This window comes from Akanthomyces muscarius, chromosome 1, assembly GCF_028009165.1.
Source record: "Akanthomyces muscarius strain Ve6 chromosome 1, whole genome shotgun sequence".
In the NCBI taxonomy this organism is placed as follows: domain Eukaryota; kingdom Fungi; phylum Ascomycota; class Sordariomycetes; order Hypocreales; family Cordycipitaceae; genus Akanthomyces; species Akanthomyces muscarius.
The window spans coordinates 539381-561828 of record NC_079241.1 but is presented as its reverse complement, the minus strand read 5'-3'; the positions used below and the strand labels follow the sequence as shown (position 1 = coordinate 561828).

The window sequence follows — 22448 nt, the reverse complement described above, 5'->3', positions numbered from 1 at the left end:
GGGGGCCCTGGCTGAGACGAGAGCGCGATGCTACCCTGACGAACAAGAGCAGGGAAGACGCAACGAGGAGGAGAGACGTCCGGCGGTGGTGATGTGGCGAGCAGAAGAAGCGAGAGGCTGAGATGTAGCGTTTGCAGTTCAGGGCTGGAGGTTCCTCTCACGCAACGACGACGAGTCCTGGGCGTCTGGGATAAGTGGGCTGCCAGTTAGGGTCTCCTGAATGGGAGCAAGGTGCTTCCATGGAGCTGCTCGGCCCCGGGTGGCGCTGTTTATAGATAGGTAGCTGTTTGTAGCGGCCTCCGCCCTCTGAGCTGCAACACTGGGCCTTTGCCGCAGCTGAGGCAGGGGGGCTCTTGAGTTGTGTTTGGGTGTCTGCATCGCCTGTAGGTCCAGCGGCTACAGGAAGCAACAATTGTCCGGGTCCCCAAACGGCCTAGCGTCTCTTCCCCCGTCGTGCCTATCCCAGACCTCGTACTGGTACTACTCTGTACGTCGTGCATCTTGATTACCGTGGACCCCGATCTGCCTACTGATAGTGTTGTACTGGTCTTTGACGGATTTTCGGGCGTCTTTTTGTGAATTGCGGTGCTCTCCTTTGGTTGATTGCTTTCCCCTAAAGGCCTTTGACCACATCAGAACCAAGTTTGTGGTGGGCGCTTTGTACCCCAGAGTAATTGAGGCCCCTGCATACTGGTAAGGTACTGGTACACGACAGTTTATTCCCGAGCAGCAAGTTGTGCACTCAAGACGATGAATTACAACGTTATACAATATCTATATACAGAGCGAATGCTCCTATTTGCTTTTTAGTCCTTCCTCAACACCTCGTCCACCACATATTTCGTCTTGTGCGGTCCCAGCTCGGCTTAGTAGTGCCTTACAGCCGCCCGCCCCTGTTGCTCCCTGCGGCCCCACCAAAAAGGGACAGCCTAGCTGGCCTGTTCCTTGGATTATTATTATGCATTCAGCCAGTCTTTGCGACTACTCCTTTGTAAAGCTACTGCGCATCTTTTTTCCATCATCGGCGTCTTTGTCTGCTTTCTCGTCCAGACCCCGTTCGTGCGTGCGCTTTGCACTATTTCTCGTTCATTTCGACTACGAGAGGCACAGAGGGCTCTCGCAGCGCGCCCTCGCTTCGTCTTGTCTGCGCTTTGAGCTCCGTTTAAAGACACGTCGTGCATCAGCTCCCATGACATCGCGAGGTCTGAAGCACAGCGATTGACGCTCCCGCAACTCCCCTCTCGCCGTATAGCGCCGACTGCAACCATGTCAATTCCATGGTCCGAACGAGGTCGTGCAGACAATGGCCCTCTGCTACCCACCTCGTCAACGCCAACAATCACTGGCCCAGGCGCTGATGGCCCCGAGTACGATCAGCCACCATCGCGACCGCGCCATAACCGAACAACGTCGGCGCATGCTCGTGTAAATATTCTACCCTGCTTCATTTTGTGTGCTCATCTAATTTCCGTCATAGAGTGTCGCAGACGAGTTCTCGTTCATGACACCAAGCGAAGCCGCCGCCCGCCTACGAACGTCATTGACTCACGGTCTTACCCCGAACGAAGGCCTCACCAGACTCGGCAGCCATGGTCCCAACGAGATTCCCCATGAGGACCCTGAGCCTCTCTGGCTGCGCTTTCTCAAGCAATTCCAGGAGCCCCTCATTGTGATGCTGCTGGTGTCTGCAGGCGCATCGCTGCTCCTGGGCAATACCGATGATGCAGTTAGCATTACCGTCGCTGTTACTATTGTTGTCAGCGTTGGCTTCATACAAGAATACAGATCTGAGAAATCCATTGAAGCACTGAATCATTTGGTCCCGAATCACGCTCACCTTCTGCGCGGCTCGCCTCACAAGCCTTCCGCTCCGAGAGGCCCTGCGCTGCCCTCCAACATCACAAATGCTCAAGATATTGGGGATCCTGGCACCAGAACTCCGGAAGACACCGTTCTAGATGCCACTTCTTCCAAGGTCATGGCCTCTCAGCTGGTGCCGGGCGACTTGGTTTTGTTCACCACTGGCGATCGCATTCCAGCCGACATTCGTGTCATCAAGGCCGCGGATCTCACAATTGACGCTTCTAATCTTACTGGTGAAACTGATCCTGTTCGACTCGGCACTGAAGCGAAGCGTCGCCACGTTATGCCCCAATTTGACAACGAAGCGTCCCGCTCTACGCTCGCGCCCAACTCCAGCGCCAGCATGGAAAATATTGCCTACATGGGAACCCTGGTCAAGTCTGGCCACGGCCAGGGCATCGTTTTCGCGACTGGTGGAGCCACTCAATTCGGTGCTATTGCAACAAGTGTGTCTGGAACTGAAAGCCCTCGTTCGCCTTTGCAGCTTTCTATGGATGATCTGGGCTCACAGCTCAGCAAGGCGTCCTTTGTTGTCATCGGCCTCATCTCTCTCGTCGGTTTTCTGCAGGGCAAGAAATTCTTGGAAATCTTTACCATTTCCATTTCCTTGGCTGTTGCCGCCATTCCTGAAGGTCTGCCCATCATCGTCACTGTCACGCTCGCTCTCGGCGTACACCGCATGGCAAAACACAATGCCATTGTGCGCCGCATGCCCAAGGTCGAGACGCTCGGGTCCGTAAATGTCGTCTGCACCGATAAGACGGGCACTCTCACGACCAACCACATGACGATAGCTGAGATGTGGCATTTTGGCCGAGACGTCATCAATGTTGAGGAAGAAGCCGAAGCCATGGAATCGAGCCCCTCGCAGGCTGCCTCTAGAATAATGCGCATTGCCAACATTGCCAACGATGCACGACTTTCGCATAGCCATACAGAAGGTGCCGTCCCATCCCTGGCTGTTATGTCGTCGACTTTGGGGGGTAGAGGTGACTCTCCCTCGTTCACAAGATGGGTCGGTCCGCCTACCGATGTCGCCATGATGGATCTCCTGGACAGATTCAAGGAGCATGATGCCCGTGAATCTTCCGGAGCTCGTGTAAACGACATCCCATTCAACTCTGAGAGGAAGTGGATGGGCGTTATTATCGGTAATGAGAAGGAATACGCTTACATGAAAGGATCCATTGAAAAGGTTATTGCAGCTTGCGATACATACCTTGACAAAGATGGCCGAGAAATTGTTCTCGACACCACTCGCCGACAAGAGGCAATTCAGGCTGCGGAGTTGATGGCTTCAAAAGGCCTCCGCGTGATCGCCTTTGCTAGTGGGCCTGTATCGCGTTCTGGCAGATCTAACACACGAGCCAGCACGCCTGGGGCGGAAACGCCTTCTATTCTTCCTGGGGAGGACGCCTTTAAGGGTCTGACATTCGCTGGACTTGTTGGCATGAGCGATCCCCCTAGGCCTGGTGTCGGCAAATCCATTCGACGATTGATGCGCGGAGGTGTCAGGGTTATTATGATTACTGGAGATGCGGAAGCGACAGCTCTTGCTATTGGCAAGCAGCTGGGTATGAATATCGCTAGTGCCAGCTCGTATGCCGCCGGACAAACTACCGTCAAGCCAGTGCTGCTAGGCGACGACATCGACAAAATGTCTGATGAAGCCCTTGCGGATGCCATACAGCACACCACCATCTGTGCTCGAACGACCCCCGATCACAAGCTCAAGATCATTCGTGCTCTGCAATCTCGCGGCGATATTGTCGCCATGACTGGTGACGGCGTCAATGATGCGCCTGCGCTGAAGAAGGCCGACATCGGCATTTCCATGGGTCGCCATGGCACTGATGTCGCCAAGGAGGCTTCCGATATGATTCTCACTGATGACGACTTCTCGACCATTCTTCACGCTATCGAGGAAGGCAAGGGTATCTTTAACAACATTCAAAACTTTCTAAGATTCCAGCTTTCCACCAGTGCTGCTGGGTTGTCGCTGGTGTTTCTCTGCACCTTGCTCGGCTTCAAGAATCCGCTTAATCCAATGCAGATTCTCTGGATCAGTACGTCGCAAATCACTGACCGCTACATAAACTCAGCTGCTAACCGCATTCTTAGACATCATCATGGATGGTCCTCCCGCTCAATCTCTTGGCGTGGAAGCTGTTGACCCAGATGTCATGAACAAGCCCCCTCGTAAACGAAATGATCCTGTGCTGACACGCGGTGTCATAACACGCGTATTCATATCCGCTTTCATCATCATGGTTGGAACCATGTTGATATATAGCCACGAGATGCTTGCCGACGGCGAGGTCACGCGACGTGATACGACCATGACCTTTACCTGCTTCGTTCTGTTCGATATGTTCAACGCCTTGAGCTGCCGGTCCGAAAGCAAGTCTATTCTCCGCGGCGAAGTTGGCCTATTCTCCAACAACCTCTTCAACTGGGCCGTGTCTCTGAGCATTGTGGGCCAGATTCTTGTTATATATTTGCCAGCTCTCCAGGAGGTGTTCCAGACAGTGCCTCTGACGTTTGGCGATCTCTTCCGTTTAACGATTCTCTGTAGCACAGTTTTTTGGGCTGACGAGCTGAGAAAGTATTTGAAGTACGGCCAACGGCGTTTGGTCAGCGGTTATAGCCAAGCTGTATAGATAAAAGACATAGCTATTTTACCTTGTTGCATATTTGCGGGCGCAAACAATGGGTGGTATTAATTCAGCTTGTTTAAAACTAGAAATCTCGTTCCACGTACGAAATTCAGTTCGTTGCTTACGGTGCCAACTGTGACCTAGAATCAAAACTCTCCTAGAATTGTAGCTGGTTGGACGGCCATGCCATCCAGAATTGCGGAGTCACCGCGCAATATTTGTGGTGCAAATTGAGTATACAGAAGGCAAAAGAAATTTGTGAGTTGACTAGATTGGTTTTACTTATCAGCCTTCAGTATAAATTCCAAGCTTCTTGAGGAAAAGTTGTAGAATTACTTGTGGTTCAGGGTAGGGGCAGCCCTTCAGCCAGAGATGGGTCCGCTGCTACAAGCCCGAACACCAACGCCCAGAGCTCCCCTCAGCCAGTCTCCTATCACCTCCAACACGACACAGAACGGGCCAGCTCGGCAGCGATGCGCGATTCAAATCAATCGCGCCTGTGCCAATGTCCGCCTTAATGCGCAGCGGTGCCAATCGCGCTCATAGCGACGATGCGACGACCGCCTTTGCGAAACACCACCACAACCACGCCGCCGCGGCGGGGCTCGAGAATGCCGCCACGCTGGCCGAAGTGCGAGCCGCTCTCGACGCCCTGCACGCCCGCGAAGCGGGCATCACCCGACGCCTCGACACCCTGATCGCCTCGCAGACGGACCTCTCGCGAGACCTGGGCCGGCTGGATATGCTGCGCGCGGGGCTGGGCTCCCAGGTCATTGCCACGCGCTCCATTGGCAACGACATGCTGGCCAACGCCGCGGAGACGGCGGGCGACTTGAGCAGCAAGGTCAAGAAGCTGGATCTCGAAAAGAGCCGAGTCGAAGATACACTGCGCGTGGTGGAACAGGTCGCAGAGCTCAAGGCCTGCGTCCACGGCGTCGTTGGCTCCATGGGCGCTCCGCAGGACTGGGAAGCGGCCGCTGGGTACCTGTCTAGGGCGAGCCATGTGCCTGAAGAGATTGTCAAGGGCCCCTTTGCTGCGGATATCGTGCCCAGCGTTGAAGTTCCCGACGCGCCGTGGACCACTCTTGAAAACGCCAAGGAGAGCCTCTGCACGCTGTTCCTCCGCGAGTTCGAAAAGGCGGCCGCCGACGGCGACGGAACCAAAGTCACCCGATTTTTCAAGCTTTTCCCCCTTATCGGACGAACTGAGGTTGGCCTCGACGTCTACGGAAGATATGTTTGCCAGGGTGTGGCCGGGACAGCTAGGACGACGCTCAAGGACGGCGTCGGTGGCCAGACGCGCAAGGACGGTTTCTTCTATGCCAATGCCCTCACGAAGCTGTTTGAGCACATTGCGCAGATTGTTGAAGGTCACGGTGGCTTGGTCGAGAGACACTATGGCACAGGAAAAATGGTTCGTGTCATTGAAAGACTTCAGATGGAAGCAGACGTGCAGGGTGGCATTATCCTTGACACGTGGACCGATGAGTGCAGTCTGGACAGGAAAATCACTGATGTGAAGAGCTATCCGTTCTCGTTCCTCGTGCAGAGCTTTCTGCCTCCGCAATCACGAAGCAACACGCCGCGCATCAATTCGCCAGCGGTTGGTGCTGGAACTAACGGCCGCGCCAGCGAGGATGAAGGTGTTAATATGAAGGAAGTGGACGCGCTACTGAGCGAGATCGCGGTCATGCTCGGCCGATGGTCGCTGTATACGAAATTCATCTCCGGAAAATGCGTCGTAAGTACTGCCGTCACAGATCAGCTGCAAGATGCGCCTCGCAGACATATGGCTAATACTTTGTTAGGATCCTGACTCTGAGGACTCTCCGCTGTCAACTGCGGATGTAATTATAAAATCCAACCTATACAAAAAGATAATGGGAAACCTTGTGTCGCCATACAACGTCATGACAGGCTTCTACTTTCGCCGCTCGGTGGAAAAGTCGTTCCAGCTGGACGAATACCCGCCTGGGCTGTCGTTGAAAATGAACAAGCCCATCCAAGGCGAGGCGCCGTACATTATTCTGGCCGTTGATGATGTAATGTACATCATGAATACTACGATACAGAAGTCCATCTCAACATCGCAGAGAGACGTAGCATCAAACGTTATTCCCTCGATTGAGCGAATTCTGTCGGCAGATTTCATCGGAATGATACAACGCAAGATGCGTGATGAAACATATCCGAAGCCCGTCATACAAGGCGGGTTCCCACCGGAAGACAAGATTGTTCAGTTTATTGTCCTCATCAACAGTTTGGACACGGCGAACCAATATCTTAATAGGATTATTGACGGCCGTATATCACTCTCCGAGGACAACCCGGATATTGCACTTCCGGGCGAGGGACTGAAAGAGTCTTTCCCCTTTGAAAAAGATGCTGTCATGGTTGCGAACCAGCTGCACAAGCTACAAAAGAACTTTTTGGCAAAATCCAACGAGTTGCTCAGTGAAGGAATCAACGTCTTATTTGAGCGAGTCGTCAAACTCCGCCTGCGGCCGGTTCTCGCTGAAACATTCCGCGACGCCGATTACACCATGACGGAGCAAGAGCTCGCCGAGTATGCGGAGCAAAACGAAGAAGACTCGGAGCAGGTCATTGAGATGGTGGCGCGCCGATTCGAGCGCGGCTGGGACATGCTGATGAAGCCTATCGGCCGCATTATGACGCCAGCCACGTTTAGCGTCCTGTCGGACACGACGGCCAGATACCTGTCGCGGGTGCTGGAGAAGAGGATCCTGAACCACTCGGGTAAGACGAGCGAGTACGGCGCGATCCGCATCGAGCGCGACTTTTCCGCCATTGTCGGCATCGTCGCCAAAGGCCACTACGGCATCCGCGAGGTGTTTGGCAAGGTGACGCAGCTCATGATGGTGGCCAACATGGAGGACGAGGAGTGGGAGGAGCTGGTGGCCCTCGATGGGGATGATGGCATCGAGTGGACGCTGACGGAAGACGAGAGGAAAAAGGCGAGGGCGCTTGTGCGCCGTGCCTAACAGGCCAAGTTTGGCATATAGACTAAAAAGCATATGCATCTGTGTCATGGTAGACAAAATTAAAGAATATGATATGATGAGGATGGGTTCCTACTCTGGACAATATATTTCGAGAATGAGTTGCACCAACGTATCTATGAGAACGAGTCGGCAGGCGACCGACGACGGTGTAGTTGGAAGTGGTTGAGTACAGTTTTTCCACCGATCTCTGCGCCCGAGATCCGAGAGATACTCTATAAGAAAGCAGCAAATACGCAGCTCAGACCAACCCGGTGTCTCTCGAGACTATGTTGTTTGGAGCTTAACAATCTTCCCATCACTCCACTGCGGCACGATCTCCGCTTCGGTAAGAATTGAGCCTTGGCTCCCCGCCGCATACTAAGAATACACCCCTGATCCTAGGCACACTCCATTCTGCGGGCTTCTGTCAGCGAGTGAGTGTTCCGACGGAGGCATGAGTGCTCGTGGCAAGATGCACATTGTATGGAAAATTGTAATGTATGCCCCTGAGCATTTGAACGTCATGCAGGACATTTTAATGGTATGAACAAAACTCGTCAAATAAATGGCAGCAGAAGAAGCTTGGATATGATGCTAGGGTATGGCATGTTGGTCGTCTGGCAAAGCGCAATCGACCTCGATGATTCTTCGGGCATCTTAAGCGGCATTCGATGCCCATGAGGACAACTGCACATGTTTTGAACCTTTGCGACAAAATCATCGAGAAATAGATGTCAAAATCCCGCAATGATTGGACGTCTGAATGCATCGTGTTTCGGTATGACTATACAATGGAGGAAGCAAGAAACTGTCGCAATCTATTGGCATGGGAACATGGGTACTCTCATCGAGGATTTCAGCTCCCTCCCCCTTTCGAGAAAAAATCTCTTGATTGCTCATGGGCGTTTGAAGAGGACTTGGTGCAACTCTCAGCCTGGCCCCGCACTGTAGGATTCATGTATAAATGAGAGCCAGCATTACATGCAGGAAGCCCCACCCCCTTTTGTTGCTTTTTCTGCTTTTACTATTGAGTCGTTCGTTGGGCCATTTGAAACTAATTAAGGCAGATTTCAAATCTATCAAAGGCCCATAGATGATGCGTCGGCCCGCGTAGTCTTGCGTGGAGGCGCGATGATCAAGGAAGTTATCCGTGTTGTTCGAACAGTCAATTCATCACACTGTTACTGTAAGAGGTTGCCATCCCACCGCGTAATTTAACCCGCCCGTTAAAATGACACAATCGGTATGCAGCCCACTCCAGGTGCATGCACCCTTGTCTTGCTGGGGTATTGCATGTGGTGTCAGTCCGCTGTTAGCCACAGGTTGTGCAGCTGGTTGGCCCAACGCAGCTGAGCGCACAACCTTTACCAACCCCTTGGAAAGAGAAAAAAATTACCATATTAAAGAAGAAGGAAGTAGACAAACCTGTCGGTTGGCTTGAGCCTCGAGTTTACGACGGAAAAGATGCAAAGGGCGACAGTTACCGCGGACGGTTTTGCGCGCGAAACCTCATCGCCGACTCGGATAGCGCAAAGAGATGTGCGATATCCAACGGCCAACCTCGGATCGCTGAACCCGACATTTACGCCGCCCAGCAGCTGCGCGTCCCTGACTGTTGGCTACGTTGGACACTACAAGGGACCGGCCCGGATCATCACCTTCGACTACGGCCACGCATGCGATGCGCTGTCGTCGCGGGGGCTCGATCCGTCCTGCTACCCGCCGCGCTTCGCGGCGGCCTTCAACAACCTGAACGAGAACGCCGAGCCGAGCGACAACATATACCCAGTGCTTTCGCCGGCGTCGAGCTGCCCGGCCGGCTATGTGTCTGCGTGCGGATTCACGAGGCTGGCGTCGTCGTCCACCACCTCGGCGGCAAGCGACGACGCGGACAGCACTGCCCTTGGAGTGACTGCCAACGCCGGCTTTGAGAGCATGATGGGCCAACTTCTCGGACCGACACAGACGGCAGTGGGCTGCTGTCCAAGGTAAGCAGACCAGAGACTCGTCGGCAAGTCGACTGGAGACTTGCATTTTCTTTTAGAAGTGAATTTGGACTGACGTCTACTCGTTTAGTGGCTACGCATGCTTCGAGAGTCGCCCGTATCATTGCATATCGCAACCCTCGATGGGTGGTATTATAACTGCAGACGCAAACTCTTTTTGCACCTCGCACAAAACCGACATCCAAGAGTTCACGGCTGTCTCCTCCACCGATAGCATATACGCCGACGCTCCTTGCATTGTCCTGGTCCAAGACCAGCCGCGCACCGAGCCCGCGACGGCCACACCCTCTTCTACCCCTTCTACCTCCCAGACTGCTTCATCACAAACCGCTGTTTCCTCCAGCAGCGACCTTTCAACTGGTGGAAAGGCGGCGATTGGAGTCTGCGTTCCCTTGTTTGCTATTTTTTTGGGCTTGGCTGTATTCATGTTCCTTCGTCGTCGTCGGTCACGTCGCCACATCGCTGGTGCATCTGCAGATCCAGACAATGCTGCCGTCACCGCGATGTCTGAAGCGCCTGCAAACGATGACAAGGCGGAAATGGATGGCTCCGACCCCAGACAGTCCACCGTAATGGAGAGCCCGTATGAGCGCGGGGTGTCGGTGCTTTCGGACCGCTCCGTCACCCCCAGCCAAAGTGTAATTAGCGCAAGTAGAACATCGGAGCTGTACGGATCAATGCCGCTACCTCGCCTGCACGAGGATGTCATGGAACTACCTGCCGATACCACGAAACCCGTGGTCCGAAAACCAGTGCCCGAACAGCGGTAGTAATCTATTTGAGGTACTACACGTGAGGTGGTCTTGCTACTGAGAGCCAAGATCTGAGCATCGGCCAGGGAAATATTTAATCGCGTAATTTCAATAAAAAACTTTTTTATTATTCTGGCGGGTAAAAGTGTATGCTTCGTCACAGCTTTGCCAAAGCAGGCAATGTTCGGTTGGCTTGCCTTGATCTACAAACGGTATCCCAGAAACAACGCAATCCCCAATAAAAGCGAAAGGCTGTTCATGCTCAACGTATCCGCCCCTGACGTTCCAGCACCTGGTCTAGATCCTCCGCCATTTGTTCCATTTGTCTGCTTGGTGACGGCTTCAACCCTTGTTACGCGCGGGTACTCATATCCGCCACTAAGCAGCTTCCCTTCCGCCCCGTACCACCGGAGCACGACATGGAACCCCAAGCCTGCCTCTGGTGCAGGTAACCAGTTGGCCGTCCAGTTAGTCGGAGGCGCCACGCTTGCCGGTTGTATCAGTACCTGGAACTGCTTCTGCTTGTCTGACGGCGAAGCATTACCATATATCAGCGTACCGTCTGCATACGTCAGGTTAGAGCGATCGCCCACACCATATACGTTGCGCTCATTGGCAACGAGGAAGTTATCCGAGTCATACAGCGTCAGGCTCCAAAAGCCCGTCTGGGCCAGAGGAGGCTTCGCCGAGAACGTGTATAGAAGGGCCTCGCCCTGGGATAAAATAATGTTGCTGCTGGAGTTGCTCTTGTCACTAGCATTGCGCCAGGTGGGATATATAGCATCGGGCGCGGTGAGCATGAGATAGCCCGCTGCAGCGATGGAGGCGCGGAGGTTGTAATCTGTGCCGAAATTGCCGGTTTTGTTAAGCTGAATGGTGCCCCAACCGTTCCCGACAGATTCGGTAGCGTGCAAGGTAGCAGATGTAGCTGCGGCGAGTGCTGTCTGGTTGGCCTTGTCAATGTTGACGCCAGACTGGAGGGTAACGGAAGTGGTGTTGCCAGACAGAACGCCCGCGGCTCGAAGCTTCTGACGGACGGTGTCGGTGTCGGAGGCAATGGTAGGATTGGATGCTGGCGCATACTGCGCAAGAAGATCAAGCACATTAGCCGCTGGCGACTTGGACTTGTCGACGCCTTGGATGGACGATAGCCAGGGATACTGATTCCCTGCGGCCTGGCTTGTATTGGTAACGAGAATTTGGTCCTGAAGAGTATGAACGAGATCCAAGTTGGTCGCATTCACGAGCCACCGAATGAGCAATATCGTGTATGCAGAGGGCGAGTTGACAAAATACTGTCCTTGACCCGACGACTGGATTCCGTACGAGGAAACATTGGCCGGTTTCTGGCGCACGACCCAAGACTTGCCATTGTTCGGATGGCCGGTTCCCGCGTTGGCAAAGTTGTCGCCAAACGGATCGTAGAATGAAAAGAGGACAAATTGTTCGCTAGGAATGTCGAACGACTCTTGGCCCTGCGTGATTTTCTTGCCCGGCTCAATGGAGACGGCATCGTGGCTCAGATCGAGAATTGCGGTCGAGTAGAGCGTGTCGACATTGGGGGTCACAACGCTGGTGTTGGCTGCTGTGGACAGGGCCCGAGCGTGACGTATTTGGTTGACGCCAGAAGTTTGGATCTGTGGTCGCGCAAATTTCTCGAATGCGAGCAGAGGATAACCGTATGCAAGTGCGAATGCTGCTGCATCCTGTGCCACATTGGGAGCTTCGCAAGAGCCGCTAGCAGCGCAGACGGCCAGGAGCGCTAGAAAGGTGGCATGCATGATTGAGCCGGGCGTCGGTTGACGTCAGAGCACCTACAACGAATGTCACGATACTGTGGCAGTAGCTCGTTCAGTTGAGAGGAATCGATGTAAATCAATCTTGGGTACTGGCTGGCAATATATACTTGCGCCACAGCATGACATCGCGTCTCCCACCGGACCCCCGGCATGTCGCAACCGAGGCTCTAGACTGGCCGCAAGGTTCCAATGGGTCTGAAAAAAAGAGCTATCCTCTTGCAGCTCCCAATGTTCAGACAGTAAAGCTTGCCAACTGCCGGGCTGCCGGCGCGGACCACGCCGCCTCGTGGGTCAACGTTGCGGTGGTAGCATCACGCCATCACCATCAGACATGAGCACCATACGGAAACGGTGTAGATCGCCAAACTGCCGGCTTTCTTCCGTTCCCATCGAGTTCAGATGGTTTACGAGTAGCTGTGTATCGCGCCGTGGAGAACACCGTTGAGCCGACGAGATTCTGTCAACCGAGACATGTTCTACGCCGAGACAGTTCCTCAGGCGCTGGCTGACTTGTCGGCAAGATTCTGGACCCGCTCGTCACACGGGATCGATTGGTCGGCTGTAGCCATCATCGTGCAATCTTCGCGGGATCAGACTTCTGTACAAGCATAAATGTTCAAGGGGTAATATGACCCGGGCACGAGTTTTGTCGTGTCTCATAAGGACATACCGTTGGACTGGTTGGCTCATCGAGGAGGAACCAGATTCGTTATGCAGGTAGATCGCGCTGAGCCTCGGAATTCGCAAGGTCTGTTACAAAACAGAAAGTTGATGCAGGATTCCAAAATTGCGTGGGCAGTTTTCTTCATCTTAAATTGTCGCATCTTTGTGAAAAGATATAAAATAAAAAAGATCTGATATAGATGTCACATAGGCAAACGACCAGCGGCATGGCCGCCCCACTAAAAGGTGAACAGCGGATCGGGCGCATCTTGAAATTTTTCGTTTGACTCACCACTCGGACGGACAACTCATCAACTTTTCAGTATCGAATAGAAATTTCCAAGAGGCATTGAAACGGACTGGCCGCTTTCTGAAATAAGCTTCGACGAGAAGAAACAGCAAGGGGACAGCACCACCAGGCAATACAGGGGCAGCAAAGTTCACGCTGGCAATCACCACTGCGACCCGTCGACTTATATCGACTGCTCTGCGATCGCGCCTGGCCCAAACGCCACTCACCATGCAGACGCACGTCGTCAGGGTCCCCGCCCGGGAGTCTGAATTAGGACGCTTTCGCGACCACGAGGGTCCCAACCGGCTGGAAGAATGGTGCGTGAGCGCGGCCGACTCATCGCGACCCTCAATCGAAGCGCTCACCAAGGCTGGTGCGCACCTCAAGAACAATGATACACCGGTAGCCTTTCCGACGGAGACTGTATATGGTCTCGGGGCTGATGCTACACGCAGCACTGCCGTCAAGGGAATTTACTCGGCCAAAGGGCGCCCGTCTGATAACCCACTCATCGTTCACGTCTGCGACTTGCAGATGCTACGAAGCTTGCTGGGCAACGCGGCAGACGGGCAGGAGATCACCCTCCCAGCGAAATACAAGACATTGATAGACAAGTTCTGGCCCGGCCCTCTGACGATATTGCTGCCTAACGCGCAGCCCTCGAAGCTGGCGCCCGAGGTAACGGCCGGCCTGCCGACCTTTGGCGTGCGCATGCCGTCCTCGACGCTGGCGCTGTCGCTGATCAAGCTGGCGGGCGTGCCGCTGGCGGCGCCATCCGCCAATGCTTCCACGAAGCCGTCCCCGACGGCGGCGCATCACGTCAAACACGACCTGGACGGGCGGATCGAGCTGATCCTCGACGGTGGGCCCAGCCAAGTCGGCGTGGAGAGCACCGTTGTGGACGGGCTCTGCGATCCGCCGGTTGTGCTGCGTCCCGGCGGCATCAGCATGGAGGAGCTACGCAGCTGCCCCGGATGGGAAAACGCTGTCAGGGCGTACAAGGACCACAGCGAGGAGGGCAAGGCGGCCCCGCGAGCGCCAGGCATGAAGTATAAGCACTATAGCCCCAAGGCGCGCGTCGTATTGTACGAGGCGTCGTATAACGCTGCTTCGGACGGCATCGTGTCTGCGGATGTTGAGTCTGCCAATGTGACCCAAAACGGCCATCCGCAGAATGGTGATGAGAAACCGGCGAGAAGGGTTGGCGTCATTCGAACGCAACGGTGGAAAGCCGCTGCCGGCCTCCATGTGCAGAATTGGCGCGAAGCGTCGCCCGTGGCGATGGAAGTTGACAAATCGGGCTATGAGGTATATACGGGCGACCTTGTTGGTGCCAGTGGTCACGTAATCGGCGAGCTGTTTGATATAAACCTGGGCAAAGACACAAAAGGCATCGCGCAAGGTCTCTTTGCTGCGTTGCGTGAGCTCGATAGCCGAGACGCCGACACGATATTTGTCGATGGTATAGACGGAGAACTAGACATTGCTGCTGCGGTCATGAATCGCCTGCGCAAAGCAGCATCGGAACTTAGATCATGACGCATCCCATATAGAAGAAAGATAGATTTTTTATACCCTCTAAAATATTGCGCGGTTTGCTCTGCGTCAGTTGTCGTCACGCCACTGAGCATCCTTCTTTTAGGTCTCAGTTAATTATCCTGCCCCCGTCTTGTGATGCTTTGATATTCGTTTCCTTCATGTCCTGCTACCCTAGCAGGAAGATTGTTCGCGCCTCCCGATGCCCCGTACACTTCCTGAGCCAGATTTACAGACCCTGCCGCAACCAGTCGGCGAGCTTGGACTTGCCGAGCTGCGCCAGATTGTTGACACCCTGTTCGCTAAGATCGATGCGACCAACCTGGAGGTCCTGGGTAGGTGCGCGGCTGACGCGCTGGACTACGATCGTGGGGTCGGTCTCGAGGATGATGCCGTCGTCAACAATCTCGTCAATGGCAAGCGAAACGAGGTCGTAGTTTTCGACAATGGTGCGCTTGTCAACAGATTGCCTAAGGAAATGGAGGTTAGCATCGTCTGGTATGCGGCTGGACTTGATGCGCGCGCAAGCCTGCACGCGACTTGAAGGGCCCGTACTTGAACAGCAGATGCAGGGAATCTCTAAGCGCGAGTAGGGTATTATATAGCAGAATTTCGTTCTCGTCGGCGGCACCGACAAGGTAGATCATGACGTCGGACTCGAGCTTGTACAGAACGATGCGGTTGTCGTAGAGGATAATATCGCCAGTCTGCTTGGCCGTCTTCTCAATGAGGCCCTTCTCAAAGGCTTTTTGTGACTTGGTATCGGGGTAGGAGCTGCCGGAACCAGCTGCGACGAGGGAAGCTCAAGTTAGTCGACTGTGCGGTGGACGAACCATTGGACAGGGGGCACGAGAGGCATTGTTACCTGTGGGAGCGGCGTGGGGAGGTGTAAAGTATTTGGCGAATATTCTTGAACCGTCTTCGGTGCTCAGGACCAGGATGGCCTGGACCGAGAACAAGGTCATTCCAGGAGACATTTTAGGCGGGCTGGGCGTGATCAATCGTTAAACTGAAGCTGAGGCTGTCACACCGTCGCTGGCCAGTAGCAAGCAAGTTAACCAGGTGTCCTGCGAGCCCCTCCAGCCCGCAATCTGCGGCGTAACTTTTCGCCGCTCCGGCTTCGATGTCGCGTGCGCACGGGCCACTACGTCCTACCTGATAATGGGAAACGCGTCTGAGAAAACCACTTTACGCGTCCCCAGCCCATTGTACCTGACGCGACCCGCCCCGATTTGATCCCTTGCCCCTCGTTGGTGCTGCTTAAACAATTTGTGACCACTTCATCTCTCCCTGCAAAGTTGGCCTCGACGCCTTCTCCCATCTTCATTCATTCACAATTCGCCTTCGCAAAGATGTCGTCGCCATCTCATCGCAGGCAACGGAGCTCGCAGTCCGCGACTCCTCGTCGCTCTGCACGCCAGTCCTCTGCCAACGTGCCCAGTGATCCCCCCTCTCAGCGGGCTTCCAGCCCCATCTTCTTCCAGTCCTCGTCGCCCGGTCGTGATGATGATGCCCAGCGCGGCGCCACAGGCGATGTGTCGTCGCCTCTGCGCCAGATGACGGATAGCCAGAGCACGCATGCTGGCAATGGTGCTCCCCCGAGCTCACCGCTCCGCCAAATGAGCGACACACAGTCCGTCGTAGACGACCAGGCTACCCCACGGGCCAGACACACCCTTGCTGGAGGTACTATTGTCTCGCGCTTACTCAAGATTTTGCGTATCAGCATGACTAACTAAATTGCTTTCAGAATCATCTCCCATCAGATACGAGCCGAGCTCCAGCCCTGGACGCTCCTTACGACACCATTCCGAGCTACGCAGTGAGAGCAGTGGCTTGTTCCTCGGGTCTGACGCAGGCAGCACTGCCTCGCGCAGACGTGGTGACATCAACTCTGATGCTCACCGCACCCCTCGTGCGCCACGCCGTGTCATTCTCGACGAGACTGGCCGGGTTGTCCGCGAGGGGCCAGTTGACGGTTCCGACGCCCCTTCATACACTAATCGCGACACCAATACTTCCGAAGCCGATGTCCTTGGCGGGCAGGGCCAGAGTCTCATTTGGGGCACCACGGTGTCTATTGATGACACTTTCGCTGCCTTCAAGGACTTTCTCCGCAACTTTACCCAGAAGTATCGCATGTACCGTGACGGTCTCTTAGAGGCAGAGGTGCGCGCTGACCCGGACGCCGAGTCCAAGCCTTATCAGGAAGCCCTTGAAAACATGCTCCTCCTTGGTGCCACACGACTCTATCTGGATATTTCCGACCTGAACCTTTATCCTCCGACGAGAAAGCTCTGGCACCAGATACAGGCATATCCCCAGGAAATTGTTCCTGTTATGGATCAGTCCGTGCACGATCTCATGGTCGAGATTGCCCGCGCTGAGGGTCTACGAAACAGACCAACGCAAAGCAGCAACGGCCAGGGCGAGTCTCAGCGGACCAGACAGAGCTCGGAGCCTGTATTTCCAAGCTCTGACAGACCGGATGAGCCTGCTACTCCCCGTCCTACACAAGACCCTCAGCCTTCTCTTGAAGACCAGGTTGCCTCTTCCATCTACGTCGTTCGTCCATTCGGCTTGGACAAGACAACCAATTTGAGAGATCTCAACCCGTCTGGTAAGTCCTTCATTCCGCGCTCATTCGCAATTTCAATCTGACAGGCCTATAGACATGGACCGCCTCATTTGCATCAAGGGCCTAGTCATCCGTACGACCCCAGTCATCCCCGATATGAAGGACGCTTTTTTCCGATGCAACGTTTGCAACCACTCTGTAAACGTTGGCCTTGACCGTGGCAAGATCCGCGAGCCCACCGAATGTCCTCGCCCTATCTGCGAGTCCAAGAACTCTATGCAAATCGTTCACAACCGCTGCTCTTTCGAAGACAAGCAGGTCATTAAGCTGCAAGAGACTCCGGACGCTGTGCCTGCCGGTCAGACACCCCACTCCGTCTCCGTCTGCGTCTACAACGAACTGGTCGACTTTTGCAAGGCTGGTGACCGTGTTGAGCTTACTGGCATTTTCCGTGTTAGCGCCGTTCGCGTGAACCCGCGTCAGCGCGCTGTCAAGAGCGTCTACAAGACCTACGTCGATGTTCTCCACGTGCAAAAGGTAGACAAGAAGCGAATGGGTGTTGATGCATCCACCCTCGGGGTTGAGGGTGATGAAGACGCCGACAGAGGCGCGAATGACATTCAGGAGACTCGCACCTTTTCCCCGGAGAACGAGCAAAAGATTCGTGAGACTGCTGCGCGTGAAGATATCTATGACCTCCTCTCTAGGTCTCTCGCTCCATCTGTCTATGAGTTGGACGATGTGAAGAAGGGCATTCTTCTCCAGCTCTTTGGTGGCACAAACAAGACCTTTCAGAAAGGTGGTAGCCCCAAATACAGAGGTGACATCAACGTTCTCCTCTGTGGTGATCCTTCGACATCCAAATCTCAGATTCTTGCATACGTCCACAGAATTGCGCCACGTGGTGTCTATACCAGTGGCAAAGGTTCTTCGGCTGTCGGTTTGACCGCATATGTCACTCGTGATCCGGAAACCAAACAGCTCGTCCTCGAATCTGGCGCTCTGGTTTTGTCTGATGGTGGTGTCTGCTGCATCGACGAGTTCGACAAGATGTCTGACGCTACACGGTCCGTCCTCCACGAAGTGATGGAACAGCAGACTGTCTCCGTCGCCAAGGCTGGCATCATTACCACTCTTAATGCTAGAACCAGCATTCTCGCCTCTGCCAATCCCATCGGCAGTCGATACAACCCTGACATGTCGGTACCTCAAAACATCGACCTGCCGCCTACACTTCTTTCTCGTTTCGATCTCGTCTACCTGATGCTAGACCGTGTCGACGAAAAGATGGACAGGCGTCTGGCCAAGCACTTGCTGTCCCTCTACATTGAGGACAAGCCCCAGTCTGCCCCGTCTGCCATGGACATTCTCCCCGTTGAGTTTCTCACCATGTACATTTCATATGCGCGCTCCCAAATCCAGCCTACCATCTCTGAAGAGGCTGGCAGGGAGCTTGTTGAGTGCTATATTGCTATGCGCGCCCTCGGTCAGGACGTCCGCGCCGCCGAGAAGCGCATTACCGCTACTACCAGACAGCTTGAATCAATGATTCGTCTCGCCGAAGCCCACGCCAAGATGCGTCTGTCCGAGGTCGTCACCCGCGAGGATGTGCAGGAAGCCAACCGTCTCATCCAAAGCGCGCTCAAGACGGCGGCCACGGACGCCCAGGGCCGTATCGACATGAGCCTCCTGACCGAGGGTACCAGCGCTGTCGACCGCAAGCGCAAGGCGGATCTCAAGGACGCCACTCTCCGACTGCTGGACGAGATGACCTCGGCCGGCAATGCCGTGCGCTGGAGCGACGTTGCACGTCGCCTGAGCGAGAACTCGAGTGTGCCGGTCGAGCAGGCCGAATTCACAGAAGTCATGAGGACACTGGAGGCGGAGAACGCCATCACCATCACGGGTGACGGTGCTAGACGAAGCGTCCGACGAGTCACGGCTGTGGTCTGAGACGATTGGACCGCGAGCATGTACAACGCATTGAGAGATATACCATGGATGACTGTTATGAAGGAAGCAGGATTAGATGTCAAATGTTTTTGGGAGAAAGTTCTTGTATGTACTGGAAGTGACGACGGGCACTGGATGTGGCAGGTGGCGTGATGGGTTTAATACTGTGTGTCACGGCGTTTGATGTATTGTTCTATAGGTATTTACTAAGGGGCCAATTTTTATCTCTGTTGATTTATCATACGATTTTTATCCTACAGCCAGACTGAGGTGTCCGTCGCGACTTGAGCGGTCGACATGCACGTCTCTGGGTCTAGGGCAGCAGCCTCAGAGGGCTGTGGGCTTGACATCGTGTCACGGTTTATGCATGGGGAGCTGTATATTCGGTTACAAATTTCATTCATTTAAATATCCTCTGCATTAATCCTTTTCGGGTATTCTTTTGCAATCTGTTTCAAGCAAAATCGTCATTAAAATCGTCCTGTTTTTTCATGCATCAGTGCCGTAGCAGACACCTTGTTTGTGGTTGTTTTTATGGAAAAAAAATTCTCCTTTTTGTTTTCTTATTCGTATCACGTTCAGACCGCATTATACTCCTTACAAGATGTCAACCTTGCGGACCTCTGTCCACTCCTTTTCCATCTTGGGCACAATGATGACCAGGACGCCATCGTCGAGCTTGGCCGCGATGCCCTCCGCATCAATCTCCTCGCGCGGCTGCTCCTGCGCAGCGCTCAGATCCCGCGGCGGGAGGGTAATCTTCTTCTCGAAGACGCCGACGCGGCGCTCGGCCGAGTGCAGCGTCTGCAGAAAGGCCTCGTCGCCGGGGCGGTGCACGACGCCCGAGACGGAGAGGGTGCCGTGCTCCGGGTCCCAGTGGACGCCGACATCCTCGCGCTTGACGCCCGGGAGGGCGACGTGCAGGACGTAGGCCGCGGCCGTGTTGAAGAGGTCGACGGGCGGCGAGAAGGAGTCGACGTCGTCGTGGTTCTCGGTGGTGTTGTTGCCGTCGGCGTTGCCGCTGTAGTTACGGGCCGCGGCGCTCATGTGCTGGAGGAAGGGGTGGTTCATGAATCCGCGCATCATGTCGGGAAAGCTGAACGCATTGGGGCCGGCGTTGGAGCCGGGGCCGGCATCAGTGCCAAAGGGAGCGGTGTTGAAGTGGCAGCTGCGGCGGTCCGGGTGATGGCGGCGGCCGCCGAATCCACGGTGCCAGTCGCCGCGACCAGCACCACCGAAGCCGCCGCGACCGCGACGTCCTCCCCAGCCGTGACCGCCAAAGCCGCCCCAGCCGCCGGTGAAGGCCTCGTTTTTGTTGTTGGCTGCCTCTTCGTACTCGGGCACCATTTCGTCGGGGTCGCGGACGTCGTCTCTCACGGTATCAGGAGAGCCGGTCTTTTCATCGCCGGAGCGGGTTGCCCTTTTCTCATCGGAGGAAGACTTTTCGTTGTTCTTTTCGTCTGCAGAGACATCGACGGGCTTCTCGCGAGTGCCCTCTTCGTCGCCGTCGTGGTTGTGGCGGCCGCGACGTCCGTGACGACCACCGTGGCGACCGTGACGGTGGCCATCGCCAAAGTGAAAGTCGCCGTCATTGCCGCCATCCCAGTCGCCCCAACCGCCGCCGCCGCCGCCGGATCCTCCCCAAGACCAAGCTCCGGGGGGGTGGTGATGGCGATGGCGGCCGTGGCGGCCGTGGTCGGGAGGAGGGGGCGGGGGAGGCACAGGGCCGGGACCGGGAGGCGCGGGAGGGCTGGGAGGCCGAGGGTGGTCAACGCCCGGAGGCCCAGGAGGGTGAGGAGGCCTGCCAAAGGGGAAGCCAGGCCAGAAGGTAGGGTAGTTGGCGTTGTTGTTGGTGGTGTTGTCGGCGCCGCTGTGGTCGACGCCTCGACCGGTAGCAGCGGAGCGGTTGGGATCGAAGCCGCCCATCATCTGCTGGAAGAAGGCGGCGGGGTCCGGATACTCGTTTTTGTTGGGTTGGTGAGGGGGTGCCATGATTTCGGTGTAAACTTTGCTGGTTATACGAGGAAATATGTATGATGTTGAGGTAGTGGGTGTTTTGGGGGTTTGGAGATGTGGAAGAGTGAGACTCTGAAAAATCAGGAATCAAAAAAGAGATGGAATCAAAGTTGGATAGAGTCTACATTTTATATACACTGACTGCTGCACTTATCAAGGCAGCCGTTCAGCCGTGTAAGTCATACACGCAATACTTGGACAACCGGTGCCTGGGCGGCTGAAACTAGTACGTTGCCCAGGTGTACGCAACGCACGCCTCGAACCAACTAGAAAATGACTGTTGCTTGGCCAAGGTAGCAAAGGGGAATGGGCGTTTGCCACATGCTAAACAGCAATTGTGTGGTTGGCGCGTGAGTCTTTGTCTAGGTTGGCAAAGCCGCGCGGCCAGCCCTACGGGCCTACGCAAGCGTATTTCGGGAGGCAAATGGCGGCCACGGTTTGTTCCCCGACCCCGATGGTTTGGCTACGGGGTAATCATTCGGGACCGAGATGCACCGATACACGCCAATTTTTGTATTGAAATCTACTCGACTTGTGGAAGTGATTTTTGAGATTTCTTATGCTTTTGCTTTTCCGTTCGGATGACTGACTAGGTACCACTTACACGCGGCGATCAGCTCGGGCCCGAGCACTACTGGTGGGTGCCTTACCCGGTGGCGATTTCCGATTCTTCGACATTCGCAATATGTCCGCCTTTTTCATTCCTACACGATTCAATATTCACGGGGAGCAGTACAAGCAAATGGGCAAATTGGCAATTTTTTGTCTTGAGTTTTTCCTATATTGATTTGATAGGTTTGCTCAGGCGGTAACCTGTTGACAGTCGGCCGAGCTTAAACTCCGTCCGGAGAACTCCATACAACGACTGTCGTCTTTCCCGACTTTGCAGCTGATGTATCCATCTATTTGCGGCAGCAGCCACAATCTTGTCTCTTCTTGCGGCCATATTGGTCGTCATAGTCGGGAAGGCAACAGTTATCGCTGAAGTCGCATTTGAGGCCACCACAGCAGTCTCTATTGTTGTAGCAGCCGAGGTTGGGGATCTCGCAGCTTAGTCGCTTCTCGAGGCTGGCTCCGGCAAAAGGGCTTGCTGCAGCGAGCGCCAGAGCCGATCCCGCTAGAGTGGTGAGAAGAAGAGTAACAGTCTTCATAATTAATTGTTGTGAAGAGCGAAGATATAGTGGTATGGATAAAACAAGGTGTTGATGGAAGGCAAAAGCTACAGCTTGGGATCAAGTTGACCCAGGGCTTTTATACCTTGGACCTCCCCTGGAATAGATGAAATATCGTGAGCAATCTTGCCATTGCCAACTAAAACATGTGTCAGCGCA

The 22448-nt window shown here is 54.7% G+C and overlaps 8 protein-coding genes across 8 annotated transcripts; 5 read left to right on the top strand and 3 right to left on the bottom strand.

Annotated features, from left to right (window-relative positions):
* Positions 1-1266: 1266 nt before the first annotated feature.
* On the top strand, positions 1267-4523 carry LMH87_005098 (uncharacterized protein; the record flags this gene model as incomplete). Its single annotated transcript, XM_056202753.1, has 3 exons — positions 1267-1425; positions 1478-3929; positions 3985-4523. 3 exons carry the CDS (start codon positions 1267-1269, stop codon positions 4521-4523), a joined length of 3150 nt encoding a protein of 1049 aa, XP_056058278.1.
* Positions 4524-5025: 502 nt separating this feature from the next.
* LMH87_005097 (uncharacterized protein) lies at positions 5026-7522 on the top strand (the record flags this gene model as incomplete). The annotated part of the gene is made up of 2 exons (XM_056202752.1): positions 5026-6261; positions 6329-7522. The coding sequence occupies 2 exons, from the start codon at positions 5026-5028 to the stop codon at positions 7520-7522; spliced, it is 2430 nt and encodes an 809-aa protein (XP_056058277.1).
* A 1464-nt stretch (positions 7523-8986) lies between these two features.
* LMH87_005096 (uncharacterized protein) lies at positions 8987-10298 on the top strand (the record flags this gene model as incomplete). The annotated part of the gene is made up of 2 exons (XM_056202751.1): positions 8987-9510; positions 9599-10298. 2 exons carry the CDS (start codon positions 8987-8989, stop codon positions 10296-10298), a joined length of 1224 nt encoding a protein of 407 aa, XP_056058276.1.
* Positions 10299-10632: 334 nt separating this feature from the next.
* On the bottom strand, positions 10633-12061 carry LMH87_005095 (uncharacterized protein; the record flags this gene model as incomplete). The annotated part of the gene is made up of 2 exons (XM_056202750.1): positions 10633-10766; positions 10825-12061. 2 exons carry the CDS (start codon positions 12059-12061, stop codon positions 10633-10635), a joined length of 1371 nt encoding a protein of 456 aa, XP_056058275.1.
* Positions 12062-13262: 1201 nt separating this feature from the next.
* Positions 13263-14573, top strand: LMH87_005094 (uncharacterized protein; the record flags this gene model as incomplete). The annotated part of the gene is made up of 1 exon (XM_056202748.1): positions 13263-14573. One exon carries the CDS (start codon positions 13263-13265, stop codon positions 14571-14573), a length of 1311 nt encoding a protein of 436 aa, XP_056058274.1.
* A 226-nt stretch (positions 14574-14799) lies between these two features.
* Positions 14800-15547, bottom strand: LMH87_005093 (uncharacterized protein; the record flags this gene model as incomplete). Its single annotated transcript, XM_056202747.1, has 3 exons — positions 14800-15040; positions 15126-15357; positions 15436-15547. 3 exons carry the CDS (start codon positions 15545-15547, stop codon positions 14800-14802), a joined length of 585 nt encoding a protein of 194 aa, XP_056058273.1.
* Positions 15548-15922: 375 nt separating this feature from the next.
* On the top strand, positions 15923-19101 carry LMH87_005092 (uncharacterized protein; the record flags this gene model as incomplete). The annotated part of the gene is made up of 3 exons (XM_056202746.1): positions 15923-16256; positions 16321-17190; positions 17243-19101. 3 exons carry the CDS (start codon positions 15923-15925, stop codon positions 19099-19101), a joined length of 3063 nt encoding a protein of 1020 aa, XP_056058272.1.
* A 597-nt stretch (positions 19102-19698) lies between these two features.
* LMH87_005091 (uncharacterized protein) lies at positions 19699-21093 on the bottom strand (the record flags this gene model as incomplete). The annotated part of the gene is made up of 1 exon (XM_056202745.1): positions 19699-21093. One exon carries the CDS (start codon positions 21091-21093, stop codon positions 19699-19701), a length of 1395 nt encoding a protein of 464 aa, XP_056058271.1.
* Positions 21094-22448: the final 1355 nt, after the last annotated feature.